The 11,927-nt window shown below is 52.0% G+C and overlaps 1 protein-coding gene and 1 long non-coding RNA gene across 2 annotated transcripts in view; one reads left to right on the forward strand and one right to left on the reverse strand.

Annotated features, from left to right (window-relative positions):
* ANKRD26 (ankyrin repeat domain 26) overlaps positions 1–6,448 on the reverse strand; it is a 119,281-nt gene extending 112,833 nt beyond the window's left edge. The window contains exons 1-2 of the mRNA XM_019543428.1: positions 6,361–6,448; positions 4,464–5,046 (exon numbers count right to left, since the gene is read on the reverse strand). Coding sequence (XP_019398973.1) covers positions 4,464–4,669 — 206 coding nt within the window. The 5' untranslated portion in view covers positions 4,670–5,046; positions 6,361–6,448. The remainder of the gene's footprint in view (positions 1–4,463; positions 5,047–6,360) is intronic.
* Positions 6,449–10,682: 4,234 nt separating this feature from the next.
* Positions 10,683–11,927, forward strand: part of LOC109315632 — a 7,559-nt gene continuing 6,314 nt past the window's right edge. The window contains exon 1 of the long non-coding RNA XR_002102565.1: positions 10,683–10,694. This is a non-coding gene — a long non-coding RNA (uncharacterized LOC109315632). The remainder of the gene's footprint in view (positions 10,695–11,927) is intronic.

The following is an 11,927-nucleotide window of genomic DNA, read 5'->3' on the forward strand; positions in this document are numbered from 1 at the left end:
TGGTGAAGGTGATCAGCTCATGGTCGCTGTCACCCAGCTTCCCATCGATCACTAGGTCGCCGATTAGGTCGTCCCCCGTAGCCAGTACCAGGTCGAGCAGCACTTTGCCTCTCGTTGGCCCATAGACTCCTTGAGTCAGGTAGACGTCATCCACGCACGAGAGAAAGCTTTGCGACCGCTCGGATTTTGCTGAGTGATCTTCCCACAAGATGTCCGGGTAATTGAAGTCACCCATGACACGATCCCAGGTGATAAGGGTAAAGAAAATGACATGATCCTGATGACGCTCCAGAAGCAAGTGCTGTTGCATCCACTACATTGTGGACTGCTGGCTCAAAAACAAGCATGGACTTGTGAGAGAGGATTATTCTGCAGACCTAGGATAAACAGAAGCAGCAGAACTTTAAGATGATGAGGGCCACTTTTGAGGAAACCTCCATTCAGCTTACCCCAGATCTGCAGAGGCAGCACACTGATAGAAAACTTCTCCTTAGCTGCAAAGCAGAACATAACTATCTGTATCTCAAAGCTTACTATGTTCACTTGTACAGATCTGTTGCAAACTATTTTGGTATATGCAAATTAACCATTAGGGCTATAGCAACAAAAACATGTGCTGCCATTATCCACATACTGCTGCAACATGTAATAAAACTTGCAGTTCTTCAGGTTCTGGAAGGCTTTACAGACATGAGCTTCCCCAGTTGCCCTAGACAGTTGTTGGAATCCACGCCTATCAACTGCTGCCCAGGCTAGTGAAACTTGTATGCTCAAGGCACCCCTTGTTAGACTTGAGGCATCCCTTGGAAAATACCAGATTTTTGTTTTTATTTTTTGACTACAGAAAAATAATAGAGCAATTTTTCAGTTGCAAAGAACTCACAAACTCACAACAGGTCAGAATGGTTGTGATGCTATTTCAAGTCTTTGGGTTTATCTTCTGAATTATTTTTGTACACTTAACAGAGCAAAAGCACTCTGGTTGAGCAGTGTATTAACTATTGCCCAAAACAGCTGGAAGGTGACAGCAGAGGGTACCTACCTTTGGAAATTAAAGCCTAGATGGTGGGGGTCTGGTTTATGACATAAGGTACCCAAGCAGTTTCCTGCTTTGGATTTTAACTGGTTGCTATATATTTACCAAGGGCTGTCCTGTTTACCAGGGCACCCCTTGGAATAACCAGGAACAATGGCCACAAGTTGATCGAGAGTAGATTTAGGCTGGACATCAGAAAGAGCTTCTTCATAGTTAAGAGTTGCCAGAATCAGGAATGGGCTTCCAAGGGAGGTGGTGCTCTCCCCTACCTTGGGGGTCTTCAAGAAGAGACTGGACAAGCACCTGGCTGGGGTCACATGACCCCAGCACTTCTTCCTGCCACGAGCAGGGGGTCAGACTTGATGATCCATTGAGGTCCCTTCCGACCCTAGCACCTATGAATCAGCCCTGTGAACTCCCTGCTTTCCTGGGGTTCAGCATTCAAATACCTGTTCAGATGTCCCTCAGTAAGTTTTTCTACCTGAGAGAATTCTCCCACATCATTTGAACTGGGAAAATTGTGTGTGCAGCAATAATTAGCGTTCTCCTCCAGGTTTCTACTGGTAGCCTGCTGGTGGTGTCTAACAAAGGGTTTAGAAGAAAGGGACTTTGAGACAAACTAGTGGGTGGTCTGAACTCCTGTGTCACAACTGTCAGCAACATCCTTGTGTAAAGACTTTTCCAACCTCAAAGGCTTCCTGGGGATGTCTGTATTATCCATGAAATGTGGCTTAATGCAAGTGTCGCCTGTGAAGACTTGTTCAGAGTGACACAATACGGGAGAGTGGCTCACCTAGCGCAGAACTAACAATTGTCTTAGGCCTGACTGAAGCCGTAAAATGCATGGAACAATGTTGATGTCCCTGAACTGCCAATTCCTTGGCTAATCTTCATACGCTTCCTGGTTGAGGCTGTTTTGAGTGAGACCTTTCTATACCTTAGTTTCACCTCACAGTTCTAGAAGGCAAAGGATCTCAGCACTTGCTCCAACAGCAGGTGCAATGAAAAAGCACTCTTCTAGTGGGCTGAGAGTGCTCACGAACAGGAAGTACAGCTGAACTTCCAAGGTGCTGATCTCTGAAATGTCTGGGTACAGAAAGAAGGAATCTGGCCATGCACCAGTATTTAAATGTAGAGGTGACATCTGCTCTCCGTGAGCATGGAGCAATAGAGACCACACGGTATACTGAGTAACCAGTTCAGTAGAGAGTAGAAAACAGCGTGGAGAACAATTTCATAGAATGGGATGGGGTGGTACAAACAAACCCTGCTCTGAAAGTTACTAGACCCAAAATAAAACTCTTTGGGACTGAAATATATAATTCCACTGTATTTGCAGAATACCATGCAACATTTTATCCATTCAACTTCTCATTAATTTTAATCATAACTTTATAGATGAAACCCACATGCAGCGCTTGAAAATTTGAGTGAAGTTTTTGTTACAATAAGGGTAATGATGGGTCAGTAGAATCAAATCTCACAACTTGTGCTGCCTGCTTGAAGGATCATTACTACATAATTTATGCTCCTCTTGTGTAACTGACTGAAAGAAACACCTTTCAGAAATATCAGGCTCTCTGGAGCTGCTGTACAATCATTTGAGCCCCTATGCCAAAACATGACCTGAAACTAATAACCACTTTGGACTTTCCTTCCAACAGATTTCCTTGAATAAAAATCTAAGTAGCTTTGCAACAAGTGCTAATACACCAAAATATAATTAACTTAATTTTGAACACAGTTCTTTTCTGACAGCACTGCTCATGTGTTCTGTATATCTTCTGCATTTGAACTATGGCAGGGGTGGCCGGTAGCCAATCCTTTCAACTTTTGGTATCTCTTTAGTGTTAATGTTAACAGTGAAACAAATCCTGCCGCAATCCTTCCACTTTAGGAAATGTGGGGTGGGGGGGGAAGCCTGTGGCTCCTCTCAATGGTTGGGAGAGGTAGTTAGCTATGTTAGTCTGAAGTCAAGTAGAAGACAAGGTAGATATGCACTTTCACAGACTAACTTAAGATTAGATAAAGAGCTTTGGTGAACCCAAGTTTCATTGTTGGCAGGCTGATGTAAGGCCTATTTGATGTACATAACAGATGTGGCATAAGCCCCCACAGAAACTGTCTACATGCACACATCCAGGACAACTCTCTCAGGTTTGTTTTCCTAAGACAAAAACTGACCTGTACAGAAGTTCAAACAAAGAAGCGAAGAGCCTGAAATGTGGATACTGGCCCTAGAGCATGCAGCCCAGAGAGCATTGCAGGCTTTTTTTTTTTTTTTTTTAAGTGAATGTAGGCAGGGGTCATCAGGGTAATGGAAAGTGGAAGCAGCGTCTCTGTGCTATACATAGGATCCTCCAGACTTTCCCTCACCTATGCTGTTTCAGCAGCTGCAGCAGGGCAGAGAGTATTGCTTGTATACTTCTCAGCACCCAAACACTGCAGCGTGATTGTGAGCTTGGACAGATGTTCAGCTTCTCCAGGGAGAATCCCTGCTCTCTCAAGAGAAACCATGAATGTACATGTGCTCATCATTTTTCCCAGAGTAAGAGCAGGTGCTTGGGGAGAAAAATAACTTGAGAACAATCTGAGCGAAGTGGCTCTCTGGAGACTCTCTCCCAGGAGACAGAATTTCTGTAGAAGCACCCACTGCACTTTGCTGCTTCTCCCTTCTGCTTCCACAGGCAGGAACAGAACCAAAACATGCCCACAAAGTGCTTCAACGCTGGACTCTTCCAACCTGAAGCATTCAGGGGCCATGTTCTGCTCCCTGCTTGGTTGGGCCACACACATGTTCTCCCCTCCTTGTGGGGGAAGGGGAAAGAAAAGCAACCAAGCACACTGACTGTCTGTACCAACATTCAGTCTCCTGAGAGAGATTCCCCCAGGGAACCAATTCACTTGGGCTGTTCCTGAGTTATTTTTCTCCACTTCTATACTGGGAGAAAGTGACAAAGGTGTGCACAAGCAGTTTCTCCTGAGGGAGCAAGGACTCTCCCTGGAGAAAATGAACATCTGCCCAAGACCAGCTGTTACCCCATTCCATTTTGAGATCAGCTGCTTTAAGGCAGCAATGCTTTGAAGGCAGCAGCGTAAGCCACAAGTGGTCTGAAACTCTGTCTGCCATTCTGGTCTTTATTCCCACCCACCCCCGCCAGGCTGGAAAGAGAAACAAACACAACCTGTGGGGTCAGAGGAGGAGGGACCCAGAAAAGCCTGGGAAGGCTCAAGGGAGACCAGGAGCAATGAACTCCACCCAGGGAGCACACTCTGAAGCAGCAGATAACCTCCAGGGATGCCTACTGCCAGGCGGAGGATGTCTGTCTGCCTGCTTGCCTATTTTTCAGGAGGGAGGGGAAGAAGGGTGGTCACAGATGGTGGCCTGACAGCCCTCAGAGCGCAGTCCCCCCATCCCCTGCGGTACCGGTTCTCCTTGTCCAGCTGGTTGGAATCCTGCTTCCGCAGCAGCTGTTGGAGCTTGCCCAGGTCCCCAGTGGCAGCTGCACGGTGTAGCTTCCCCAGGTCCCGCTCGCGGAGCCCATAGCCGCCAGAGCCCACGGGCAGGGAAGCGCTCTTGGAAGGCGACGGCAGCCCCTTCTTCTTCTTGCCAAAACCAAAGATCTTCTTCATCCTCCCGGGGCCACAATCAGGATACGCAGGGACACCAGGGCTGCTACATGCACATGGTGGGTACCAATCCTAGTTGTCCAGGCACAGGCAAGCCCACAAGGGGGAGGGGAAGTTCCACTGTAGCTGGGGTGGGGCAGAGCCTGGGGCAATCACAGCAGGACAGGATACAGCTGGACCCGCAGGCTGGAGGTGGGGCAGGGACACACAGGCTCAGTGGGTTCCTCACTCATGTGGTGGTGGCAACATCCACAGTAACCGCTGTCCAAGGACTCCAACAGTGATGAACAATGTCATCTTTTTCAGTAAATTTGGGAGAGCTGATAACATTGTTATAAGTTCACATACACAGATGATGGGCCAAAAGTGTAAAAATCAACCTGGAGAAGATAGGTATTAGAGTAAAGGAACTGTAAGGTGGAGGAGGAGCTGGTTCATGAGTTGGCAACAAGCAGCACTACAAGGGGAAGTATTGAGCTAGAATGTGATCACTAGTGGAATTCCTTGGGGATCAATCTTGGGAGCACCAACAGCTCATAATCTTTCTGTAGTAAAAAAACTTTACCTAGGAGGTCCTTCTCAGGTGTTTCCAACTGATTTGTTTCCAACTTAGAACAAAAAAAACCCCCTTTTGGATCAGTCTCCCATGCATGACTTCTATCTTGTATTGGTTGAATTTCATCCCATTGCTGCTACTTCAGCCCTCAAAGTATTCCAGGGGGGCATGCAAGGGGTTACAGAATAACCTTATTCTGCTCTGTGCTGGTGATGATTCCCAAGTTTGTGTCATCAAAACATTTCATCAGCACCCTTCTTTTTATTTAAAAAAAATCTAAATCTTGGTTTAGCGCTTCTGTTTAAGGGTAAATCCAATGTGGACATAACCCATGCTTCAAGTGCATGCTCTCTGCCTCTAGGATGGTAGCACTCAACTTCTGGCCTTCAAGCCAAATCCAGCCCACAGGGCTCTCCATGTGTCCAGAAATTTGGCAGTGGGAGATGAATGGCAGCACAGACACAGCTTCAAGAGCCACAGCCACAGTTGGGGAACTGAAAAGTGCCCAAAGCACTTGGCATTCAAGGGTTCACCTCTGAAGCCCACAACAAGGTCACAGAGGAAGAGAAGAGAGCCTCTCCCTCTTGTAGCAAGCACCAGGTCTGGATCGAGATGGTAATACTTAAGCTACTTAAGCTGCTAGAATTCGGAGTGCCAAAACATGGGGCAGACACGTGACACAGGAATTGCTCACTCACGGCTCAGACACAAGGGACGATCCCAGCAAAAACTTGCCACGATTCCAAGGGGCAGCATGAATTTATAAAGGATCCGAGGGGCTGGGGGCTGATAACTAGTGGAGAAGGTGATCACACACTGCAGTAAGCCCATTCGCCCCCAGCCTCTTGCCTCGATCCTTTATAAATCCATGATGCCCCTTCCCAACTTCCCTGCCTCACTCGCGTCTGGGCAGTAACTGCCTGCAACTGTCTAGGACCAAGGGCTGCTATTTCCAAGCAGTGGTCCGGCCCGGGACCCACCGGCCTTGGCTGGGACCTTTGTTTTGAAGCGGCTACATGGAGCGGAGGCTGGGCACGGCGGGGCGTAAGGGGGGCTGCGTCCTTCACCACGTCCGCAAGCCTTAGGGCCCGGGCGCCTGGCACACCCCACCCCCTGGTCCCCAGCGACGAAAGGATACGGCTAACACAGCATCCCCAGGCGGGGTCATAGCGGCGCGCTCCGCACCGGCACCAGCAACCGGCTCCCGCGAGCAGCCCGCAGCGCTGCACTTCCGGTGAAGGAAAGAAGCCCGGCTTACTACGCAGGCGCCGTGGGGGCGGGAAGGAGGGGGACCTTGTCAGGACGCATGCGCCGTTCGGAGCGTGAAACTATGGGAACGGAGCTGACGCCAAGCTGTGCCAGTGGGAGGACAAGATTTGAACACGCATGCGCTGAAACAAGCCTATGCCTCGAAAATAGAGCGCGCTCAGGGGTGGCTTTACGCATGCGCTCTATATCTCTCTTCTGGGAGGGTCGGCTGTGTGCTGAGGGTGGGGTTGGGCTTTCCCGTCTACCACATGCTGGTGCTGACGCCACATGCCGCGTGCGGAGCAGCTCCAGGGGCCGGGGCCGCCCCCTCTGGCATAGCCTCCTGTGGCCGGGTGACCTCTGCGCACCCTGTTGTAGGGTCTAGGGGGAGCTTCTGCCAGCAGCCTTAGCTGCATTGGCACCCAATGTCTGTGTTTGAGCCTCTCTAGAAAGGCAGGGAGAGACCTAATAGGAGACTGGCGGGATCCCCCTGCAAGGCAGGAGGTGTGATTGTGGGATCCAGCGCCCCATCCAATCACGCCTCACTGCCAGTCAGGCCTGCTTGCCAGCCCTTGCACCACAAAGTCGGAAGCTCCAGCAGCTGCAGGTCCCACAGCTGTGGCAATGTCCCATATGCTGCTGCGAGGCCTGTGGCTGACAGGGCTCCCAGCTGTGGCAGCACGTGGGACACCACCATGCATAGGCGACATGTAGGGAGGGCACAGGGCCCCACCCGACTGAGTGCTCTGGTTGGTAGGGAGGAGGGAATTCAGCACCCCCTGAATCTTGCTTCGCCTGGGGGACCCCCACACCTCTGGTTGGCCCCTGGCCGGTGGGATACAACTGACAGCTGACCAGTGGGGCACAGCTGGTCCCAGTTGTGCCCCACTGGTGCCCCCCATGCAACAGTCACCTATGCCATCATGACCACCAGCCATAGCAGCGTGTGATGCACCCCCATGGCGGGAGCCCCCTGCAGGAGCTGTGGAAACACCAGCTGAGGGTGTGTAGCTCTCACCCAACATTTCTCGCTACACGTTCAAATTAAAGCTGGAGAGAAACCAGCATCCCCCTGCTGCCTCACGGGCTGCTCGGCCTGTCACAACTACCGATGGAAGAGTACAAAAACAGTGAAGGGAGGTGTCATGGCACAATGTCTTCATCCACTAGGGTGTATAGTCCTAAAACCTCCTGAAGGTCAGCACCTACACCTTTTCCATCAAAGAACTAAGCTCAACTCCTGTTGGTTCTAATTCTATAGCCAGATGAACCTGAACCAAGAGCAACTCTCCTGGGACATGGAAAGCTAAGTTTGGCATCTCACTTTCATCCTTTCACCAAAAGTTATCCTGGAGCCTAGGAGCACCCTGGGAATGGCCCCAGCCCATGACCCTGCCAGGGCATCCTGGGCCATCCTTGAGGACATTCCAACCCCTGCACTAGTAATTATGAGGTGTTGGTCGAGGGGTTCACCTCCTCCATTGCCCAATCCTCCTTAGTCTGCTGCTCAGCAAAAGACCAGTTAGCACTTGATTGGGACTCTCCTGCTTCTTGCATGCAAGCTGATGACCTGCTGCCTTTCAGGGGAGGAAGGGCTACTGTCAAGAACAATCCTCTGAGCTGCCTCATCCCAATTCTGCAGAATCAGCCCTTTATAAGGTGTGTGCTATCCAAATGCACCAGCCCAGCCTCAGCAGGACCAGATTTATTCCCCAGTAGAGATACTGGGTCTTTTCACCTTTCCCTATTTCATTCTGACAGTCTCAGTTGTTAGCCTTGGGCGTGTCTACACAGGATGCTTTACTGCTCAACAGAGCACGGTAACTCACTGTCTGTATGTGCAGATGGTCACTGCACAGTACTTTGCTTTAATCACAAGTTAATTTGCTACCTGTAAATACAAGTAGCAAATTAACTCCCAATTAGTTACTGCAGAGTAACACACATGTAAACGCTGACCAGGAGCAAATTTGCTTCCAGTCAGCCCCACCACCAGAGGGCTACCTACAGTTTAGCTCCAGGGCCCCTGGATTGGGAGCTTCTCTGGCCCCTGGACCGAGAGCTTCTTCAGCCCCAGGGCTGAGGTAGCTCTTTGCCTGCCCCATCCCCTGACCTTTAAAAACCTCCAGCTTGGCAGTGCTGTAGCAAAGAAGTTTGGCACCTGGGGCAAAACCAACCCCTGCCCCCCCCCCCAAAAAACTTTAATAAAGCCTTTAATACATTAATTACTCCCTTTCTGTGCTCTGTGACAAGTCAGAAATTAACGTATCAAACTCGTAAAGTCTTTATAGGGGCATTTAAGCTGATACAGAGCTTGGTGTGGAAACCAGCTGTAAGCCCTCAGTGGCTTGGCCCAGCCACACACCATGCAGGCAAAGATCAGCCCCCCTCTCCAGCTGCAAAGGGAAATTGCTATGGCCAAGTGGGCTTTGCTCTTTCTTCCCTGCTCTCCAGGAATAGGGCTGTGGCCAGGCAGGGCAGGCCCCACAGCCACTGCTTTACCTGCCTCACCCCAGGCAGGATCAACTCTGCGGGCTCCAACACCGCTTGGGTGTAATCTCTCTCCTCCACCCCAAGCAATGTCTTCATGGCGCTGTGAGGTGAGCCCAAGGTCCTCAGCCAGTTTGTGCAGAGTGGGTGCTCCAAGACACATGTCTATACTAGGGCCTGTCAGGCCACATACAGGCATGTGGGCACTTCTGATCAGCACACCAGTACTGCATAAAGGTCAAAGCCTTGCAGACATAGTGAGCCACTGTCACCAACCAGAACCGGTGGTCGGGGACTGCTTGCAAGTCCATGCCCTTTGTGTGGCAGCTGGATGACATCCTCATGCCCCAGAACCCTGGCCAGAACCATGCAGTGTACTCAAGCATAGACAGCTTGCCTGAGCCTCCTCTGTGGCCTGGAACCCACAGCAATGCATCACCGGGCCCCTTGGGCTGCCAGGAAGCTGTCTTTCTATGCTCCTCGCTCCAGTCTCGTCAAGCAGCTCCAGGAGCTTGGGCCAGAGCCTGCCTCACCAGCTCTGGGGGCACAGCCTCGCCCAAGAGGTCAGGCGCCATGGCACCACCAGCCCTTAGCAGCTCCAACTCCTCCCCAGAAGGGGCCTCTGCCCACACAGCTGGACACTGTGCCCCTGTGCCCCAGGAGCCACATGTCCTTGCTGCCAGCAGGGACCAGCTTCAGCTGCTGGGCATGCCTGCCACACTCACCTGGTAAGCCCTGCACTGGGGTGAGGGCCCTCCCTGCCCTGGCCCCTATCCCAGCCTCTGGCCCTGCCCCCACTCCTCACCTGGCCCAGCTATGCTTCCCTGCCCCTGGGTTCACCCCACCACAGCATGCAAGGAGGTGGGAGACAATGCAAACTTTATTGAACAGCCTGTGCCCCGCTACTAGATGGACATGGGCCTCTCACCCACAGAGGATAATGTTGATGTTGGCAGCAATGTCATCCTTGGCTGTAGGGGATAGAGACATGCAGCGCAGCCACAGGGAGCCCTCTAGGTTATGGCAGAGGTTGCATGGCAGGCTTGCTCTCTGCGTCGTTGAAGCTCAGGGTCCCATGTCAAGTATGCAGGTACACATGGGGCACCATGGCAATCAGCAGCAGCAAGGTATAGTGGGTTGGGCACCCCTCAGTCCTCATGGTGCACCCAGGACGCTCTCAGCAGGGGCATGCTCAGGGCATAGAGCCAGTGTGGGGGGGGAGGGCTGACCCTAGGCCTCCTCCCCAGAGAGGCCCCCTGGGGGGAAGGCAGGGGCACCAGAAGCTTTGCATCCCAGTCAGCTAGGAGCCCCTTACTCCCTAAGCCTGGGCACCATTGACTTGGCAGCAGCACAAGAGATAGGCTTGCCAGAGGAAGAGAAGTGGGGGGAGTAGGTCTGGAGCTACAGCAGCAGGTGCTGCCAGGAGCCAGGTCTGTCCCACCCTGGGAAAATCCTTGCTCCCTGGGACCTTGGGCCTGCAGCCACCTGCCCCTGTGGAGTAAGCAGGAATGGAGAAGTCGGGGGGGGGGAGGGGAGAAGGGGCAGGGGGCTCAGCCAGTGGCTGCATGTGCCAAGGTCTGCCAGGCCAACTTACCATGGTCCATGGCAGTCCAGATTGTACATGCATGACACCCCAATTTGAGGCTGGGCAGTTCACAGCCCCTTGGTATGGAGCATCTTATCTCAGGAATGTTGCAAATTCTCACAAAAAGCTTCTTTCTCCTGGGTCTGCAGGTCCTCTAGCTGCATGCAGGGGAGAGGCACCAGTTGGCAGTCAGGTTGCCTTCAGGGTCACCGCTAGTCTCAGCCATGGCCCTGTGTAATTCACTGGCTCCAGTAGCTCAGGACCCAGGACCGGACCTTGTTCCTGAACTAGCTTATCACGATGGCTGAGGAAACCCTGGCAGACTCATGGGCCTGGCAGGCAAACGACATAGCCTGCAGTGGGAGTGGGATGCACACCAGGAAGAGAGGGCCCAGCAAAGGGACCAAGAGGACCAGGAGTTCCAGGACAGGCAGCTGGCCCTGGAAGAGAGGCACCTGAAGCCCCAAGAGCACCAGGGCAATGGAGGTCACAGAGGAGGACAACAGGGTGCTGGACACTGTCTTGGTCCTGGCAGTCACCTTCCTGCTGCCTCCTGCCCAGCCACTGACTGCACCCCGACCCACCTGACTTGCCCCTGGAAGCCACCCACCTCTCAGCCACAAGCCCTACTGTGGGCCTGGGCTGAGGCGCAGCAGCACCTCCACCAGCCAGGTGCCCGTGCCCCACGTCCCCCAACAGGCATCCCCCCTGCCTGGGCCCAGGCTCCAATGACAGAGCTGCAGCATGCTTGCACAACATTTTGCACACTACTTTGGGCCATGAAAGCAGGTGGCCAGGGAGCAGGGGAACAGAGCTGACTTTTAAAGATGGCTGCTGGCCACAGGCAGGTGTGGCTGGAGCTTCCATCTCCCCTTGGCTGCTGGCAGGGGCGGGAGCAGACTGCTCCCATGAGCAGCAAATCTGCTCCCAGATGCCTGCACATATAGACACCTGCCCAGGGTGGGTTTACCCCACAGCATTCACACTTGTAGATGCGCCCCTTGAGTCTTGTATCCTGATTCTCACAGGGACGCACATTTTTTCTTATTCTTGGTTTTAATTGCTTCAACACAAGCCAACAAGTAGTAGTGTAATAACAGAGTAATCAAGGTGTTGCACTATGACTCTAGAAATGCAAATTCAGGCCTTACTTGTACCATAGGCCCCCCAGCTCTATATGGGTCCCTGGTCACTTGGGCCAGAGTACTGTTAGAAATATTATTAAAAATGCATTATGAATAGTGTTGTTAGAACAGCACAGCAGCCAGCTCTCCCTGGTGGGAGGGGGAGGTGGAGGAGAAGCTACTAAGGGCTCTTTGTATTAAGGTATCACTCTCTTTGTTTTGCAAATTTACTATCTCTTTGTTACACTAAATCACCCT

Source organism: Crocodylus porosus, unplaced genomic scaffold, assembly GCF_001723895.1.
Source record: "Crocodylus porosus isolate Cpor-Errol unplaced genomic scaffold, CroPor_comp1, whole genome shotgun sequence".
NCBI lineage: Eukaryota > Metazoa > Chordata > Crocodylia > Crocodylidae > Crocodylus > Crocodylus porosus.